The sequence below is a fragment of the Hyaena hyaena genome, unplaced genomic scaffold, assembly GCF_003009895.1.
Source record: "Hyaena hyaena isolate Hyena2069 unplaced genomic scaffold, ASM300989v1 scaffold_78, whole genome shotgun sequence".
In the NCBI taxonomy this organism is placed as follows: domain Eukaryota; kingdom Metazoa; phylum Chordata; class Mammalia; order Carnivora; family Hyaenidae; genus Hyaena; species Hyaena hyaena.
In genome coordinates this window covers 1,228,458-1,246,296 of record NW_024080710.1, presented here as the reverse complement: position 1 = coordinate 1,246,296, position 17,839 = coordinate 1,228,458, and the positions used below count along the sequence as shown (strand labels likewise).

The 17,839-nt window shown below is 51.3% G+C and overlaps 1 protein-coding gene across 1 annotated transcript in view; it reads right to left on the bottom strand.

Moving 5' to 3' along the window:
- Positions 1-15,259, bottom strand: part of DRGX (dorsal root ganglia homeobox) — a 31,177-nt gene extending 15,918 nt beyond the window's left edge. The window contains exons 1-5 of the mRNA XM_039233651.1: positions 15,226-15,259; positions 10,962-11,059; positions 9,924-10,025; positions 6,855-7,033; positions 6,659-6,771 (exon numbers count right to left, since the gene is read on the bottom strand). Of these exons, the coding sequence (XP_039089582.1) occupies positions 6,659-6,771; positions 6,855-7,033; positions 9,924-10,025; positions 10,962-11,059; positions 15,226-15,259 (526 nt within the window). The remainder of the gene's footprint in view (positions 1-6,658; positions 6,772-6,854; positions 7,034-9,923; positions 10,026-10,961; positions 11,060-15,225) is intronic.
- Between the last annotated feature and the right edge of the window lie 2,580 nt (positions 15,260-17,839).

Here is a 17,839-nt window from a genome sequence, read left to right as displayed (position 1 = left end):
TTCCCTCACCTCAGGGACTGAGTGCCCCCCATGCCTGCCTTGCACTGCAGGCTGTCTTCCCCCCTGCCCCCCGGCTGCCCCCTCCAGTTAGGGACAGTCAGCTGGGATGCCCCCACCCCCCACCCCGTGCAGGAGAGTGACTGTGATCTCCCAGCATGAGCCCGGACTGAGTTATGAAAGCCTCCCCTGGCAGCTGTAATTAGTCTCCACCTCACACCCAGCTCTCCGAATCACAGGTTAGAGGCAGCCCGGCTAAGTGCACCAGGGAGAGGGGGCCTCCGCTGACGGTGGCTCTCCTGCCCCCATCGCTCTCCTCCAGCGGCCAGCACTTCCCCGGAACAAACCCAAGCGCCTCCCTCAGCCATTAATAACCTCCTCTGCATTAATGAATTGTGAACACAAGGCTGGCCATTAAGACAGCGCTGGAAAAGTCTTTGTGTTGCAAAGGCTTTTTCTCTGGACACCCATTACTGTTATGCAAACCCTCCCTGCATGGGGTAGGGTCCTGCTGCCTTTTTATTTGAGAGTTTTCAAGGGACCCTCAATAAGGAAACACGCTAACTGCGAGTCTGGCCACAATGGTCCTCTCTGACCATCCCAAAGTACCAAACTTATCACTGCCCATGAAGCCCCAGGGAAGGAACGGGTGCCCTGCCCAGGAAATCCTACCAGGAAGAGGAAGGAGCCCCCCATCATTGCCCAAGTTGGAATAATGAAGAGTAAAAGGAAAAGATAAGCGACAGCTGCAATAAACTTCAGAGAAATGGAAGACATTTGGAAGAAGCAGACATTTCACGGGCTCCTTTAAAAGTGAGTGGGACCCAGGGACTTGGAAATGAGAACGGAGGGATCTGGTAATAATGGCAGTATTTCCTGAGCATCATTCATGTGCCACACACTGGGCCAAGAGCTTCTAGCTCATGTGCTTCTCATTCAGTCCCATGACATCCATCTTGTTATGATCAGAACCCACATCTTAGAGCTGAGGAGCAGAGGCAGACTCCAGGACTGTGCTCAAGACTTACATGGCTAGGGAACAGGGCAGGGACTCACCAGGCAGGCCACCCCAGAGCCCTTGCTTGAGGCCACTGTGCTAGTCGGCTGCTTGATAATTAAAGGATAATTAAAGGAGGAAACCCCCACAAGTGCCTGGTTTTCAATTACGTAGCTCTGTCCCTGGTGGGCAGTTTCCCGGCCTGAGGTAGCCAGCTGCCTCACTCCCTGATGGGCACAGCCCAGTGCCTGTCCGGGCGCCTGCCCTGGGGGCTAGCCTGACACACCTCCACATATGGACACTCTGCATGACCGGCCATCCTGGAGGGGCCAGGACCTCCTGTCCTTCAAGGATGCCACCCCCACTTCCCACCATTCCCTGACTCCCTATTGCCTGAGCAGGCCTGCTGACCTATCCGTGAACGCACCACCTCACCCTCCCTCCACACTGAGCCTGCTAAATGAGTATCCCCAGTGCTCCAACCCCAGAACTGTGTCTCAGCTGCCCTGATCAAGCCCTGGGACCTGGCTGGCAGCAGAGTGCAGCCCCCCAAACACAGGACGATGGGGCAAACCTCTGGAAGTTCTCTGCACTCGCTCCCTGGCCTGGCCAGACGCGGTACTGTCAAGCAGAGCTTCACTGCCTTGGCAGTTCTGAGATTCTGGTGCAACTTTCAGTCTGATCTTGGTTTCCCCGGCTCTCTAGCTGCTTCCAAACCCCAGACCCCTTCTTTCAACAGGTATCTCCATGAAAACGAGTCTCTACCTTCCTAAGAAAACTTTCCAGAGCTTTCTGCTACTGACTTCTCAGTCAGTGAGCTTCTCAGTCTCCGCAAAGTGGCTGAGAGACTTGCTCCCCTTCATATTTTCTGGGCCACTGCCCCCCATAATCTAAAGATAAGGAAGCGGGGTCTATATCCATTGGTCTTGCCTGGGCCACAGTCACAGAGCTTCCCTCTCACGTAGGAAACAAGACTTGGCATCACCACACAACTCTGTATTCTGGGAGCCCGGCGTTGTGGGGGCCTCCGGAGCTCATTCCCTCTATATCTAACATCGCTGCTGGCCCTTTCCTTCCCCAGCGCAGCCTGCTCAAGGAGTGGATAGCCAGTATCCCAAGCATGCTCCTGTTTTCAGAGCACATTCATAGTCCAAAAATGTCCCGACAAGTGACTAGCCATAAAACTACATTAAAGGACGTACAGCCTTCGGGGACCATGACTTAAAGGAACTCAGCAAACTGTACCTCAACAACCCCCAAACTATCCCACAAATACCCCTGGAGTCTCTCTTAATATTTCCCAGGCAAAGACGTCATATCTGTCACAACAATGCCTCGAACCAAAAGAGCAGGACCCCCAACTCAGAGTCCTCCCACTTGTAATTATACGTAAGGCTCTCCAGGCAGTTAGCTCTGAGAACAGTAGGTGAGGGGCTCCAAATGCCCCTTGGGAAGACTGATCCTGCCCTGGAGCACAGAGAGACGGGCATTTCCGTCACACTCTGGCCAGCCGTTGGCTGCAGCACAGGACAGCTTGGGCTTAGATCCTCGGGCCCTGGTCTGGAGCTGCATGTCCAGAGTGTCAGGGGAGTGGCACCCAGCCACTGCCTAGGGTGGGGCCAGACCTCAGTGACCCACCCAGGATACTTGCTCTCTCCAACCCAGGGCCATATTCTCCCACTAGGACCCCAGAGCCTAGGAAAGGAGACACGAGCACTAGTTTGAGTCTGTGAGCTGACACTGAGTTTGATTTCTTTCTTCTGGCTTATCTGCAAGTTGCCACAGGCCTGGAGAAGTGACTTGGGATTTCCAGGATGGAAGGGACTATGGCACTCAGCTCACAATGGTCCTGGTCTCTGATAGTCCTGGGTGAGTCTAGACCTCTCCCCAGGGCTCATACTTATACCCAGTGGACTCATAGGTATCCTTACTTGCTGGGGAAAAGGGATGTAGGGGTCCAAGCCCCCCTACCAACAGATACCCATCTGAGATGAATGAGTGAATACATGGTGTCTGGAGGAAAGGGCACATCTGGGTCCCGTGGAAGGCAACTTAGACCCTAAAGGGGAGACCTAGCTATAAGCCATGTGTGAGCACGTGACTTCCCCTCCCTGTGCTTCAGTTTCTCATTTGTGATAGGAGGGATGGGCTTAGAAGCCCAGAGAGGTGCCTTCTAGCACCAGTAGGCATGAAGCTCCTCCGAGTTAGGTGAGCAGTCCGCCGGTTGGCCAGCACCCCTGGGAAGCAGGGCTCAGGCCACCAGTCCTGCCAACATTGGCTGACCAGCCACTTCTGGGGCTGCCTTAGAGAAGGGGGGCCAAGTCATAGCCCAGAAGTCCTAGCACCAAGCCAGGCCCTAGAAAATTAGGGTGTACCTTTCTTGGACCTGTGCACTTAATTTCTGTAGCCTGGGAAAAGAAGCAGCAGGAGATTGAAAGCTGCCCTGTCCCCAAACCACTTAACATTGTTCCACAAAACAACCAGGTGTTGGACTTCAGGGTATCTAGAAACTGACTCATAGGCACACGCTTGTTTCCCAGGCCCTGAGGCAGAGGCCGGGTGCCCCAAGCACACCTCTAGGGAAAGCAGAGTCCACCAGAACTAGAGCCCAGCAGTTCTGACCAGCTGACCCAGAGACTTCCAGCTCAGAAAACCTCACTTCAGAAGCACCACCACATGGGGTCAGAGACTTCTAGAAGGCAAAGATGTCCCAACCAACACCACCTGTTATCCCACACCAAAATATCAAGCCAGACCAACAGCTCAGACCAACTATGAGCCATTTTGGCCTAAAATCTTGGAGACCACATTTAAGAGATGGGAATATCTAGGGCCACCTGGGTGGCCCAGTTGGTTAAGCTTCTGTCTTCGGCTTAGGTCATGATCTCACGGTTCATGAGTTCAAGCCCTTAATAGGGGTCTGTCCTGACAGTCCAGAGCTCTGAGACTTCTTCGAATTTTGTGTCTCCCTCTGCCCTGCCCCTGCTTTCTCTCTCTCTCTCTCTCTCTCAAAAATAAATATACAAAAAAAATTTTTTAATTAAAACTGGTGGGAATATCTTAAATAAAAATCCAGATTTCTAACTTCTCCAGAAATTTCAGTAGTTCTGGCAATGCTGTGTCCACATACCCACTTGGCCACCATCAGGTGGCCTGAGTAACAGCTGACCCTCAAGTGGGCCAATGCTCCCGCGTCCACCCCCAGCCCCACCTGTGCCCAGCCCAAATCTGAGAGCATCCCCTTAACATGCTCCTCCAATAACTATTTCTGACCGTAGAGAAATGTGTCTTTTTGCCACGTCTTTCTCAAAAGTATGAAAATGGCGTGTGGACCAAGAGGGTTATATTGCTCAAGAAAAGTGAGGCAGAGCTCATTTGTATTTGGTGAAGTGAAGACAGTGCCAACACACGTTCACCCCCCTCCCTGCCTGCCTGGCTCTGGACACATCTGAGCACGTCACCTGCCCCAACACAGGACTGCGGTCAGGGGCGATTTCTCATGGGTGTACCAGGCTGCCCAAGCAAGCGCCATCACAACACACACCCAGTTTGGTGACACACTGTGATTCCTGCCACCTCTGCAAGCTCTTACCCTCCCCAGGTTCTACCCCGTGGGCCCCCTTAGCAAGGGCAGCATCAGAGGAAAGTCTGTTTCTAATGAGGCAGGCACAGGACAGGCCCCAGGGGTCAGAGCCCAGCCAGTAAAGTTTACGGAAGGGCTAGAGGGGAGTGCATACCAGTGAGGGAAGAAGGGGAGGGGGTGACAGATTTACCTCTGGCAGCCCCTCTCACTAGCCCCTGCCTCTGTCCTGGGTCATCACTCAGAAGACACAAGCCTCTGTCTCCACCTCGCCACTGCCCTGGGCCTCTCAGCTGCAGACTCCCTCGTGCCCAGCAACCTGGCCCTCTCTCCCCTCCTCAAGCCACTGCAGGCCTCTTTGTGGGCCCCAGCTTGGCTAGCAGGAGCCCACCCATGGGCTGCCACACCAGAGACAACCAACTCATGAGGCTGGAGTGGAGCAAGCAAAGAACATTTAGAAGAGAGATGGCTACTCTCAGGAGCGGAGCTGGCCCCCACCAAAGCAGAGAGAATTTGCCCCTCTGTCCAGACCAGGCCCTTAAATGATACCCAAGTCCCATTGGCAATCTCCTTCCAGAATCCCCTTCCAACTGGGACTCCGCCTCCGTAGTGCCCCATCGGCCTACTGTGTCCTGTAAATATGTTCCAAGGCCACTCTGCCTGGGGCTCTACACGGCCCCTGGAACATCTGGGTCCTGGAGCTGAAGGAAGCATTAGAAAGGGTGTGAGGCCCAGAGCTGGGCAGAGGTGAGCCTCACCCACTCGTGCCAGCTGCCAGCTGTCTGAGGAAGGAGATTTGCCCTGGACCATTGAGAAGTGGCTCTTGGCCTTGCGGCCCCACCTCCTATGGTGGAAAATCCAACCCCAAGAGCATGGCCTTCAGGGCCTTCAAGATTTGGTCCCCGTAGGGCACCTCCACCTTATCTGTGGGCATTCTCCCATGGGCACCCAACATAGCAGCCATTCTCCAGACAAGCCTTGCTCTGTTCCCCTCTCCTGGCACTCTGCATGTGCTGTCCTCTGCCTGAAATGCCCTTCTCTCCCTTCTAGAGACTCTCCAGGGAAGCTCCTTCATGCTCTCATTCAGCTTCCGGAAACGACATTTGCAATGCAGATTGCCACTGTGCGAGAGTGTGTGTGTGTGTGTGTGTGTGTGTGTGTGTGTGTGTGACTTACCAACTGGAGGGGGACACCCTCAAGGGCAGGAGACCCCAGATTCTAATGCAGAACAAACAGGGGACACCCCAGGAAGGTCCTCTCCCACTGCCCATTTCCAGGAATAAGCCTACAGCCTACACTTGCACTTGTAGCCCCAGAACCCCTGTGACAGACACGCCCCATGAGTAGCAGTAACTCTCGCTGCCCCAGACCCATGGTGGGACCCAGCCCCACTCCCGGCCAGCACCACTGCCTGGCCTTATCACAGAAGCAGTAAGTTTGAGGCCAGGAACTGAGAGACAGTGGATGGGCACCTTCATCCAGTGGGGATGCCCCAGAAGTCCCCCAAATGCCCCTCTCTGGGCCTGACAAAACATGCCTGGTGGTTTGCATCCTTCAGACAACAACAGCTATTAAGAAGAGAGCAAATCCTGGAAAATCATAAATCCTAAGAGTTCAGACCTCTGCCATCAGGAGTCCCCAGGGAGGCAAGTGGCGAGCCGCACATAGGGAGAGGGTCCTCACCAGCTGGGACAACCGCCCATGAAGGCCTCACCCACGCGCTGCAGGTTAACACCCAGAACTGTTTGGTGAGAAGCAGCAGCCTGTGAACGTGGAGCGATCCCTTCTGGAACAACCACCGCTCAGCAGACAATCCCCCCATCGGGTGCACAGTTACCTAGGACATTCACTTACAATCGGAGGCCATGCAGAAATCAAACAAGACGGCACATTTGGAAACAGATGCCCTTCCGGGCCTTGGCTGTGACTGACAGAAGGAGAAAAGGAGCTGTGCCAGCCCGAGGTACAACAACGGATGGACCTGAGAAACTGGGATGACACACAATCTCCACAATCCCTGGGACACAGTGCCAAGCCAGCGAAGCCCCAGCCCTGCCCTGCCAGCCAACGGAGACCATGCTTACCTTTCAGGGAGGCAACGTGTGACAGAGCCTGGGCATACGTGGCCGTATTCAGGAGGGTCCCCGGCAAGCAAGAGGGGAAGAAGGGTCCCGTGGGACCCACTGTTCTCCCCAGGCTGCTAGAGAAAGAAAAGCACACTGAGTTCCCAACCCCGTGTCCCCGGCAAGCCTCCAGACCCCAGGGTCCAGCCAGCCTCACCTCTGTTGGGCTTCCAGGACCTCTTTTTTGCTCCGGGCCTGGTCCCCGGGGGGCGGGGAGTTGATGTTTCTCACAGGCGGGGGTGTCACCTCTGCCATGGGCTCCTTGGCTCCTGGTTCTTGGTCGGAAGCCCCTCTCTCTGTTTTCCTCCACTTGGCCCTTCGGTTCTGGAACCAAACCTGAGTCCCCAGTGGTAATGCATACCCAGTGGAGGCAGAAAGTAAGACAAGGGGAGGGAACGAGACCCACACTCAAATGCCTGGTTCCCGTACCCAGTGCTCACGGCTCACCTTGCAGCAGGGGAGGGGGCACAGCCTCCTCTCGCCAAAAGATCTCCCAAAGCAGTGCCCTCTGAACTGCACCTTCAGACCCAGAGAGGGGTCAGGAGATCAGTGTAGGAGGCACTACAGGCATTTATTAATGACTGTTAAACCATAGGAAGTATCCAAATGCATTGCCCACAGTAAGGGTAAAAGTGTTGTCTTGTGGAAATGCTAAATGTATTCAAGTGCATTTATTTGATGTGAAATGTACTTCCTATGGTTGGGGGGAGGGAGATGAGGGGATCATCCTCAAAGTAGCTTGTAAAACACTGCCCTGGGGCTTCCTCATCAAAAATACTCATTTAGTCTTCCAGCAGGCTTGTCTGAGCACCTGAGTGTGTCTGGCCTCATACCTGGGATTTAACCCTGAAATCATCATGACATTTCATGACCGGCAGCCCAGCACACCCATGAGAAACACTGATTCTGGAGTCAGCCCTGGTTTAGTGTGACTCTGGTTTAGAATCCACCCCGACCCTATTATTGAGATGAGAAAATTAAGCACAGATGGCCCAAGGTCATTCAGGTGGTAAGGGGCAGACACATAACTTGAATACCAGTGGTTTGGCTAGAGACCATGATCCAAACTCCTTGGGGGTAATAATGGTGACCGCCTCCAAGCACTGTTAGCAGAGCTGCACGAGAAACATGGAGTGCTATGCCTGACACACAGCCATCAATCAGTCACTCGGTAAACATTAGCTAGCGTTATCCCTGCCAGCCTCAGGTTAGGAGGAGGCTTATGATTCACCTGCTCTAAGTGCCTTCTTAGAGACTGGTGGGGAAATCTTCAGGCCTTGCCACTCAGGACAGCATCTGCAAAAGGCCAGCCTCGTGGCAGCCAGGCAGATGAGGCCCAAGGTGTTCCCAGAGGTCAGTGAAATTCTGCTGCTCTTTACCCAGCAAAACCTCTTCCCTCTTCTCCTGGGAGATAATTCCTGGCTTTAAAAAAAGTCTTGGCTAGACCTCCCTCCTCCTCCCCCGGGGGACTCCTCTCCTCCTCTGCCTCACACTGGCCTGGGAGAGAGCCTGGGTCCCGGGGCTAAGCCCTCTGCCAGCCCACCCCACTTCTGAATTTTCATTCTCCTCTAACTGGGTTTCTTTCGTTTTTAATCGAGTTGGCTTTTAATTGCACATATCAGCAACCATTGAATAATGATTTTATCTATATTCTAAATTTAGGGCAGTTAAATGCAAAGCAAAATGCAGACACTTTCTTGTGTCTTAATTGAATGAAGGTCACAGCTATAACAACATTTAATTGAGCTATTTTTCATTATCATATTTTAATGACTTTGCACTGACAGTTCGCCTGCTTCTGAGGAAAGAGCATGATGGAGTCGTTTATTTCCCTATTTAGTTATTGTTTGACAACATCAGCTTCGATTAAGACCCTGCTTTATAGAACATTAATCATATTTGAATGAGCAAGGGGTATAAATGTAAACACATCTCCCTTCCCGCCACCGAAGCCCCGTGTCCCTGCACGGAGGCTCACGAAACAAATACTTCACAGCCATTGTCTGTTTGCATAATAGCCAACAACAGCCTGCACGACAAATCCCCGCTTTAATTGTTACCACCCCTATCTCACCCTTGCACCTTTCAGGGAGAAGTTATGATCTTCCACTTCTGAATGCTCAATAATTGTGTCATTTATCTCAATTTGCAGTTCGGTCTTTAGGCAGCTATTGGCAAGCTGGCATTAAAAAAAGAAGGGATAGACAACATCCTGGCCAAAGGAGATTTTCATTTCCAAATAATAATCAGTTTAATTTGCCCGCATATGACCAATGATTCATGTTCAGATTTAATAATCAGGATCACATAATCTGATTATAGGGGAAATAATTTGTTTACAACCCCCAATTTACTGCTCAGAATTCCATTATCTCTCTTCAGCCATTGGTTTTTAAGAGATACTAACATGACCCAGGGGAACCGAAAGCAAACTATTATATTTCCTACAATTAGATCTTTGCATAGTCTTAACCCCAAGCCCCTACATAAAAAAGAACAGAAACAGCATGGAGGAAACCCCATAAATAAAATGAATATATAATTGTGCTCAAAGAATAGCTCTCCCGGAGAGGCGGCGCTGCGAATCTGTTCCTCCCGCGCTCAGGCACATCTGCTGGGCTCGACGGGTTTGCGCACTTAAACATAATCACCGCGTGGCTTCTAAAAAGAAAGCCTGGTTAGAGACGGCCACTGCGGGCCATGCTCGGCTCTGAGGCGGCCCTTTCGCTGCCGCCGTTTAAAGATTTTTAAATTGCACACGTTCTTCGGATCCACTTCACTGAAAGAGTCCGCGTCCAGGGGAAAAGTTGGACATGATGCAATTTCTGGAAAGCAGATCCTACCCTGTTCCCATCTGAAAACACAGTTCTCTGCAATTGACCGGCCTTACCCCAGAGCGGTCAGAGCTGCTTTGAGAATAGCATCTCAGCTCTTTTATTTTTTTTTTTCCAAAGCAAGGAAATGGATGTGCATTGATGTAATTTAGTACCTTAGAGACGCGGACAAATTAGTGTAGAACATTATCACTAGTTAATTATGAATGACCGATTAATCAACCTAATCTAATATTCCACATTATGTTGATGTTATTAAAGTGCATCATGAAAATGACAGATAGTCTTCATTTGCTTTCTTTGGCCAAATGTGCACTCTGCAGTCATGATGTCAAAAAAAAAGTTTGCCAGTTTTAATATTAGAGAGTTAAATAATTAAAAAGAAGGTTTACCTGCACTCTGGCTTCTGTGAGGTTGATTTTCATGGCCAGCTCTTCCCTGGTGAAGACATCAGGGTAGTGCGTTTGGGCAAACACTGCCTCAAGAGCTTCCAGCTAGTAAAAGAAAAAAATACTTACTGGGGAGAGGCTGTGGCTAGGTGAGAGGAAGCAGATTCATATTTCAAATCTGCTAGGATAGGCGAGGAAGTAGTTTCACGGGTCAAATAGGGGAGGAAGAGGGAGAAGAGAGCTCTTCACAAAGATGCCATGGAATTAAAATTTTAACCACGGGTGACTTAGGAGCTGAGACTTACTAACAACATCGGTGCTCCCCCAAGAAATAAGAATAAGAAGAGAAGCACAAATATGTATAGGCTTTTACGTTGATGTATCTTCGTAAGAATCAAAGTCTAAGGGTGGCCTTATGAATCAGAGCAATCCACAGAGCTTTCCCCTTAAGACAGGAGAACAGAAACAACTAGCAGATGTCCTCGCTGTTGTCAGCCCCACAGAAACAAGCTAGAGGTATTTGGATCGCCTTCCTGACAGCGCCAGTTTGCTCCAGGGGTGGCACAGGTCTAAGGGGACGGGCCCAGGTCCAGGAAACACACTATGAGCATCCTGGTTCTAGTCCTTCCGCTGATGGACAGCAATACCTTCTATAAATCAGTCAACTTCTTGGTCCCCAGTCTTTCCATCTAGCTAGTGGGAAGAAGAATGTCCTGCCTGTATTTCTCAAAGGGTTATTTCAAAGTTCAAATGATATTGCTGATGCGGAAATGTTCCCCAAAACACCAACCGAAGGCAAATGGGAACGATCATTATTACCGATTCATTTACTGTCTGGGATCATAAGGTCCAAATCCCCTGCCCTCTTCCCAAACTGATTTCTTGACACATAAAGTGTTCAAGAAAGATCCAGTTACCATAGTTGGCTTTATTTTAAAAGACAAAGAAGAGCTGCTCAACCTCTGATTTTGTTTTTGATTTTTTTGGGGTTTTTTGGAGGCAGGAAGTAGCTGACTCTCAGAAAGGGAACGCCATCATTACCTGCTGAAGAGTAAATGTCGTCCGGTTCCGGCGCTGTTTTCTGCGCAGAAACCCATCATCGAAATCTCCTGGAGAGTGGTTGCCAAAGGGTGCAGTGCCTACTGGGAGCAAACTGAATCAGCCTGAGCAGAGGGCCTCCCTGTCCTCACACTGACCCGGACACACCTGCTCTCTTCGGAGGCACCTACAGGCAGAGTCCTGTCTGTCCCAGAGTGTCTTTCTCTGCTGCTCTCATGAAGGCCCCTTCTTTTCCACTCTCTCTTGCTTTCTCTCTCCCAATAAATAACCCTTGACTTTCGGCCTACCTATGCCTATTTCATAGGGTGGATGGCAACAGGACACCCCCAGGATGGCCAAATCGGCTTCTTGTCAAATTCCGGACTTTGTGCCAGGATGACTCACTGGCTTGAGGCAGAGCCTTTGCCTGCCCTCTGGTTTCCAGCTGCACCTCTGTCCAATGTGTTTTGATCTCATCTCCTATCTCTGAGTCTTTCATAGAAGCCTCAATGTCTCCCTGTTGCTTACCTGTTAGTTTATTTTCCCTTGTTTCTATAAACAACAAAGCTTAACAGCTGGGGGCGGGGGAGGAAAGAAAATACCAAGAGCTTTCACTGCACGTTTCTCCTAGAACTTCAGGACACGAGGAGGTAAGAAGTTTATAAATGAATATTAATTACCGTTGGTCACAGCTCATCAGCACCATAGTGGATCTGTTATATCGATGTCAATTAACAAGAGGTCTGCACCAATAGCTACTGTCCTGAATTCCAAGCAGACTTAGACAGGGCCACTCTCAAAGGGCACCCCACCCTCTGGCCAGGCTCATAAAGGACCCGTTGCTCTCCACTTCCCTGAAAAGAAAGGCGTCCTTTCCACTGTCCTCCCCAGCAACCTCCAAGGCTCTTATACAGCCAGAACAGAGTTTGGCCCCAAACGTGCATTCAAATTATGTTCCAAATATGCACCATGTACTCGACAGTCTACAGTGGCTTCTTAGAAAAACAAACGAGCAAGTTCCCATTAGCCAGTGAATGCTGTACCTGCCATGGGCTCTGGTCTCAGAATCACTGCGTGTTTGGCACTAGCAACTGGCAAGCCACACAGGCAACCCCCCTCAGAAAGACTGGCATCCCAAGGAAGCAAGGTTCTCTGGGCTTTTTAAAATTCTATCTACTAACAGGGGTCCCTCCTACTTACTATTCTGCTCTACAGAGCCACATCCTTTGCCATAATACCCCACGCCTCCCTGAAGCCTTTGATTCCATCTTCTTGTCCAAACTGCACTCTTCCTAAAAACCCTAGTTACAAATATTTCTCTCCAGCTCACTGGAAACTTCGAAAGGACAGCCTCAAAGCAGTCTTATTTTCAGTATTTTGCAGGAAACCAAACCATCTCCTTTTGAAACAAAGCACTTGATTGGCGAGGACAGAATGTAGACTCTGAGATGCTCTAATCGTTCTCTGCCTCAGCCTTCCAACTTACACCTGCTGGTCCTAAATTGTTTCATAATGTGTACACATAATATCTGTAAGTGAAACATCATATGTCAAATTGGACCCTAAAAGAGACTCATGGTCCATCAAATTAATAAGAACAAATAGAAAAGAGGAAAACATTTGAAGAGGCTTTTTACTTAAAAATAAGTAGATGTGTTGATAATACTATGAAAATGTTAAACTTTGCCGGTAATTAAACAAAACAGAACAATGAACCACTATTTTCACCATTTTGACAAAAAACATAAGACGCATAATGTTACCCAGTACAGTTAACAGTATAATAAAATGTGGGTGTTCATTAGCCATTTGTAGGAGCGTTAATTGGTGCAGCCTTATTAGAGGGTAATTTGACAATAGTCATCAAAAATGTAAGGGCACATACACATATTTAATCTATGAATAAGTCAAAGTGTCACAAAATTGAAAAAGAAGAACATTCCTGCAACATGGCAAGAGGGGAAAAAGAAAACTACTGGAAACATCTGAAGTTCCCATCAGTATAACATATAATGGAATATTACACAGCTGTTTAAAAGAAATCAGTAGATCTGTATATATTGGATGGAATAATCCCCAAAATATAGGTTATAAAGTAAAAAAATTAAAAAAAGCAAAGTCCCAAATGATAGGGCAAAATGACCTCAGCACAAATAAAGCATAACATATGGGGGAGGGGGGCGGAGTGTGTTTTTCATGAAGGAATCAAAAGAAACCAACAATAGGGAGTATCTTTAGAAAAAGTGGTGGAGAAGAAGGGTTTCACTTTTGAATGCACAGGTCTCTGTTCTATTTGAATTTCCTTAGCAGGTATATGTAGTACTTTTTAATTCAATATCAGCAAAATTATCTGAGAAGTGAAATTATGAGTCATGCCTTGCTTTCTCCTTTATGCCTCCCTAGATTAATAAAAACTGAAAATTAAAAAGCCGAGAGGCTGAGTGAGATGTCATATTCCAAAGGTCTGTTCTCAGCCTTTCTATCTGCCGTGGATCACCTCCTCCCCAGCAACATTAAACTAACATAAAACACCACTTTCTGCAAAACTGGCTCAGAAACACATCTGCAGAGGGACAAGAAGGCTCTTAAAGATACACCTCCTTTTCTTCTGGTCATACAATCAGCACTGAGGTGTGACGTGCCTCCAGTGAGGTGGGAAGGAAAGGTGGGCAGCAAACAGCTCAGTGCATGGGGCCCATGACAGACCGGGTCAGCACCCTCCCTAAGTGACTTCTGCAACCCACCCTGAGGACAGGGCTTCCCCTTACATTATCCAAGCAGCCCACCACCTGCTAAATACCCAAATCGTGGCCTTCCCCTCTTTAACCAGAAGAGTGGGATGCTTTATATCAATCATTCCAGATCCCAGGTTCAGAAGTTCGGAGAAGGTGTGTGCTCCACACATGCCCAGGGTCTCTCTCCAGACCTGGGGTACAATGTCAGAGAGTGCAAAGGAGTGCACCTTTTAACCTCTTCATAAAACGGCTCAGCATGGGTCCTTGGAGATTAAAGGATGTGAAATGTAAGCAAGTGTCTGGTCTTCCCTTCTTAGGAATGCTGACCCAGCTAGCAGGGCTTAAACACTGATCCTTAGCTTCCTTTAGAAAATTCTACTGAATTCTTAAAAGCTTCCTTGAGTAAGACAAAACAAACTTTCTGAAATCCCTGTGCATGTTGGCCAGCTGAGGCTCAGCTACTGCTCTAGGTGACTGGAGAAAAGGTGGACTAGTGTCTTCTGATGGCTCTGGTCCCTCAGTACCTCACCACCTTTGCCCTCCCCCATGCCCCCCTCAGTTTCCTGGACTCCCAAATTCTCCCACCCCACAAATAAATCAGAGGAGTAGGTTATCGAAGCCAGGCCCTGGTATTGTTCTCAGTTAGAAAAGTTCTAATATTACATGGCTGGGACTCCTGATCTGAGGAAGATGCTGTTAAAAGACCAGAATGCGTGGCTTTGCATTTGTCTGATGTCCACTCCTGGGGGTCCCCCAGGCCCTGTGCGGGGATACCAGAGAGCCAAGCTGCCCCCTTCTCACAAATCCACTTCCACCTAACAATCTGATGCAGAGACCACACAAGGGATCCTGAGGCAAAATTTCTTCTAAGGCCTGGAGACTCTTAAAGTCTCAAACCCTGGCCATGGGGCTCCCCCAGGGAGTGGGGAGTGGTAGGCATTTGGGGTCAGGAAATCCAGTAAGTCACAGGGGAGGAGCCATGCCAGGGCACTTGAGGGGTGTGGGAGTGGATGGTCAGGGTCACCTATACCCAGATAGCCACGGTGGCCCAGGACAGACGTTACAGCTTCCCTGAGCAGCACTACCCTGCTCTCCAAGTGAAAGCAGACTACCATTGGCGGGTAATGGCTCACCGTCCCTGTCACACGATACCGGCCAACTCCCTAGTCCACCTTGGCTTTTCTGGTTGTTTGCAAAACACCGTGAAAGATTGATGCGGCCCCCAGGGCGGGGGAGACCCGATTAGAGGCGTGACACCAGCATCTGTGCTGGGAGGACCCGGCGGGTCCCTGCTGTGCGAATAGCCCCGGGCCGACTGGCCCAGGCGGGGAGGGAGGTGGGAGGCAGGTGGCGACAGGGCGGAAGGCTGGAGTGGGATGTAGGGAAGAAGCCAGGGGCACCCGTATCCGCCGCCCGGCGGCTGCGACCCTCCCGTAGCGGGAACCCAACCACCCACCAGTCACACCGCCGCTCTGGCCCTTCCTGACTAGCACCGGCCGTTCGGAGCAGCCCCAGGCGCGGCGCTTACTCACCCTCTAGCTGTGGCGGACAGTGGAAATAAAACATCGCCGACGGCCCGATCAGCTGGACGGCGGGGCCGGGGGAGAGTGATCGCTGGACAGACAAGGGGCGCGTAGCTCCGGCCTGGCTGCAAAGCAAACAGCGATAGAATCTAATTCTCCCTCTGCCCGCGCCCCGGACTGGCCCTAGTGCGCACTGGGCGCCCTCCTCCTGGAAACCACTCCCCCCAACACCCTAAATCCACTGTGGGGACTGGAGGGGACATGGCAGCCCCGTCTCAAGCCTGGCCCCCTTGGGACAGCCCTTCGGTTGGGGTCCACCTCCCGGACAGCCGTACACACACACACACACACACACACACACACACCCCAGCCCCCGGCCCCAACACCAAACCCGGACAATCTGGCTCCCGGCTTTCAGGGGTCCCCCCCCATACACACACACACTCAAGCCTTGCACCAGACCACCGCAGCCGGGTCCAGCGAACGCGCCAGGGCATCTGCGCGAGCTGCAGCCCGGGCCAGGAAGGCAGCCCAGCTCCAAGGCCGGGCGCCCGGGGCCGGGTGAGTGGATCCGGAGCCGCGCGTACCTCGGCGGGCTGCGGGAGAGGAAGGCCAGAGCGTGACTGCCTCCCGTCCGCACTCCGGGCTCGGCTGGAAGCGGGCGGGGCTCGGCGCGGCTGGCGCCCGCAGGACCAGAAAAGTGACTCGGGAAGTGGCCAGATGTCTTGCTGTCTGTCTACAGCGCGCGCCGCGGCTCAGCACTCGCCTTTATAATCTCACGCATAATTGGCCTTAATCTGATTATTTCCAGCGCTGTCTACAGCGAGTAACTTGGATAGGTCTATTGGGCCTTACAAATGGCCCACGTGGTGTAAAAAAAATCCATCATTTCTCAGCAAACATCAGAAATGTTTTTCTCCTTCTAAAAGAGGATAGAAACAACGAGCACTACCACCACCCCCAAAAAGGCATTATTTCCTGAACACTCCACCCACACCCACCCCAAACCTTTCTCCGCGAACGCTTGGATTTGGGCTCACCCTTGTCAGAGGCCTGGCGACTCCCGGGCTGCGAATTGACAAAGCGCTGCTAATTGTAGCCGCCGGATGGGTTTTTGGGGGGACTCTTTGCACACGGCTTCCCTTTCCAAGCAACCATACAAAAGGAAAGTTTGATTTTGTTCTCAGCAAGGGGTCCCTGAATTTATGTTCGCTTCTCGATGCAAATGATATGCGGTGGGACCCCTTCGCAATTACTTTTAAAATGCATCCGAGGCAGACACTCAGCGGAGAGAGACCGCCCTTCCCTCTGCCTGGGTGAAAATTAAACTCTAAAGTACCGGGCTGAAATTTTCAAGTCAGGGGCGCGGGATTGGATCAAATCACATAAACTGCAAAAAAAGCAAGTCTAATGGCGCATAATTGGTTCTGTAATAGCATTACACCAGGATAATAGCCCGTTACGGCCCCCTGCACTATTAAGTGCTTCCCTGGCGGAAAGCCTTTATGATATTAAAGGGGGAATATAATGATATTTTGGTTATTAAATGCGTGTAATTAATTTATGCACCACTGAAAATAAAGTTGGTATTATGACCCACTCAAGATGCATCAGAAGATGCAAGTCAGACAACTGTTGATAAGTTCTGGTGTCTGTGTTCCGTCTAGACTGCTGATTTTATTTTGGGACGATGGCTTCTTGGACAGACTGCATAAATTGAATATTTTATAAACATTCTAATGCTGCGTTCGGGAGCCCTGGCGAGGCGGTGGGTCGGGTCCCTGCACTGCCTGGGATCCAGCCTTGATCTTAAAGACACAGCATGTTGGAAACAAAAGGCCTGGCGGCCCACACGTGGACACCCGCCGTGGACGAGGCGCGTCAAGCTGAAGGGCAGAGTGTGGGGGCCCTGGGACGCCGGTGGACACCCTTCGGAACACCGCTGGGAGGAAGAACGCGGCACCGCTCCAGCGGAGGCAGTTTAGGGCCCAGGGCACTTGAGCGGTCCCTCTTGGGCTCGGCCCTCCCTGGCGCGAGGAGTCGGCCGCGCCACAAGGAAGAAACCGCTGGAAACTACGGCTCTGTTCAGAGCGGAGAGAGCCCGTGGCGCCAGCTCCGCCAGGGCCACTGACTCCGAGTCAGGCGGCCGGCTTCGGGGAACAGCCCGGAGGACTGGGAGGCGGGTGCTGTAGCCAGAGGGGCTGGCCGGGCAGCAGAGAGAGCCGTTGCCACTTCATCCAGAGTGGGCTGGAGCCCCTAGGAGCGGACCCTCTGTCAACCCAGGCCAAGAAGCTTGGCGCGCTACCTCTGTCCCTTCCTGTGTCGCTCAGAAGACCCGGGCTCTCTGGAGATCTTTCAAAGAGCCTGAGGCTACTCTTGCATGCCCGGATCTGCCGAAAGCCCCAGCGGGTTCCCATCTGCCCTAGGCGCCAGCTCCCCGTCTGCGCGCCCTGTGAGCTCTAAGAGCTTGGTGCCTATGAAGCGAATTGAGGAAGGTATCCGGGAAAGTTTGGCCGAGATGCTCCAGGCTCACCTGGGTATCTGTCCGGGAACCCGCGGCACCAGGCGCCAGGAGACGCATTGGCCCCAAAAGCCAACGAAGTCCAAGCCCGAGTCTCAGCTC